At 43.7% G+C, this 2,041-nt stretch overlaps 1 protein-coding gene across 1 annotated transcript in view; it reads right to left on the minus strand.

Annotated features, from left to right (window-relative positions):
* LOC107742075 (kinesin light chain 1-like) overlaps positions 1-2,041 on the minus strand; it is a 33,130-nt gene that overhangs the window by 21,140 nt on the left and 9,949 nt on the right. The window contains 3 exon segments of the mRNA XM_016554937.1: positions 598-685; positions 760-988; positions 1,071-1,149. Of these exon segments, the coding sequence (XP_016410423.1) occupies positions 598-685; positions 760-988; positions 1,071-1,149 (396 nt within the window).

Below are 2,041 nucleotides of genomic sequence, written 5' to 3' on the forward strand. Positions count from 1 at the left end.
TATATATATATGCAACAACATAATTAGTAAAAATTTGTAAATTAGTAAAAATATTAAAATAAGTATTTATAATAGTTTTAGATGACGTTTAAGACATTTTATTTATAAAGTGCCTTTCTAGCACACAAAGCGCATACAATACAATAAATACAGTATGTAAATAAGTACAAGTAAAAAGTCTAAACAAATTAATATTCAAAATAGTTTAATATAATAGTATAATATAATATATGCAATAAAATAATAATTAGTAACATTTTGAAAAATAGTAAAAATAAATAAATATTTAAAATAAGTTTAGATGCTGTATACACACACACACACACACACATATATATATATATATATATAGGCTATATATATTTAAATTATTTTAGAATATTATTTGATACCATATTGCATGTCACACTGCTTTGAATCAATCTGTATTGTATAAAGTGCTATATAAATAAATTTGATTTGACAAGTAAACTTGAAATAATTTATTTCATGATAATGTCCTGCTGTAGTTTTTTTCTGTTATTGGGATGAATCTGATATAATCTAAAAACTGATGGATGTGACAGTAACAAGACTGAATAAATATACGTGACTTACAGCAGGATGGTCTTTGCCCAGTGTTTTCTCTCTGATGGAGAGAGCGTCGTTCAGCAGGTGAGCCGCCTCTTTATATTTATTCTGATCCCTGAGACACACAGACAGTGAAGTCAGCACATGGCGATGATGTGATGTGTCATGTGATGAAGATCACTCTCTCACCTGTACACGAGTGCCAGGATGTTGAGCATGGTGGCCACGTCGGGGTGGTCGTGTCCCGAGGTTTTCTCCAGATCCTCCAGAGCTTGTTTGCAGAGCGGCACAGCCACCTCGTAGCGGCCCTGAGACGCGTACTGGATCACCAGGTTATGCAGCGTCCGGAGCCGCGCCGGGATCTCGTACCCGCCCTGCTGAGCCGCCGCCACCGCCGCACTGTTGTGCTGGTGCTGCACTGCAGAGGTCAGAGGTCAAAGGTCAGAGCAGGGTTAATGACAGACGCACACATGAGAGAAGAAGCAGTGATGTTCACTTACTTCCTTGAGTGTGTTCCTCCTCATCGTTAGGAAAGAGATCATCCAGAGAGTCCTTGGGCGGCTCACCGTCCTTCTCCTCCTGGACAGACAGACAGACAGAGAGACAGACAGTCAGATAGATGGACAGACGGACAGACAGACAGACGGACAGACAGAGAGACAGACAGTCAGACAGTCAGAGAGACAGACAGATAGATGGACAGACGGACAGACAGAGAGACAAGACAGACAGAGAGACAGACAGACGTACAGAACAGAGTGACAGACAGACGGATGGACAGACAGAGAGAGAGACAGATGGACAGACAGACAGACGGACAGAACAGAGAGACAGACAGACGGACAGAACAGAGTGACAGACAGACGGATGGACAGACAGAGAGAAAGACAGATGGACAGACAGACAGACAGACGGACAGACAGACAGACAGAGAGACAGATGGACAGACAGAGAGACAGACGGACAGAACAGAGTGACAGACAGACGGATGGACAGACAGAGAGAAAGACAGATGGACAGACAGAGAGACAGACGGACAGAACAGAGTGACAGACAGACGGATGGACAGACAGAGAGAAAGACAGATGGACAGACAGAGAGACAGACGGACAGAACAGAGTGACAGACAGACGGATGGACAGACAGAGAGAAAGACAGATGGACAGACAGAGAGACAGACGGACAGAACAGAGTGACAGACAGACGGATGGACAGACAGAGAGAAAGACAGATGGACAGACAGAGAGACAGACGGACAGAACAGAGTGACAGACAGACGGATGGACAGACAGAGAGAAAGACAGATGGACAGACAGAGAGACAGACGGACAGAACAGAGTGACAGACAGACGGATGGACAGACAGACGGACAGACAGACAGATGGACAGACGGACAGACAGAGAGACAGATGGACAGACAGAGAGACAGACGGACAGAACAGAGAGACAGACAGACAGACAGAGAGACAGA

This window comes from Sinocyclocheilus rhinocerous, unplaced genomic scaffold, assembly GCF_001515625.1.
Source record: "Sinocyclocheilus rhinocerous isolate Xijiao unplaced genomic scaffold, SAMN03320098_v1.1 scaffold3119, whole genome shotgun sequence".
NCBI classification, from domain to species: Eukaryota; Metazoa; Chordata; class Actinopteri; order Cypriniformes; family Cyprinidae; genus Sinocyclocheilus; species Sinocyclocheilus rhinocerous.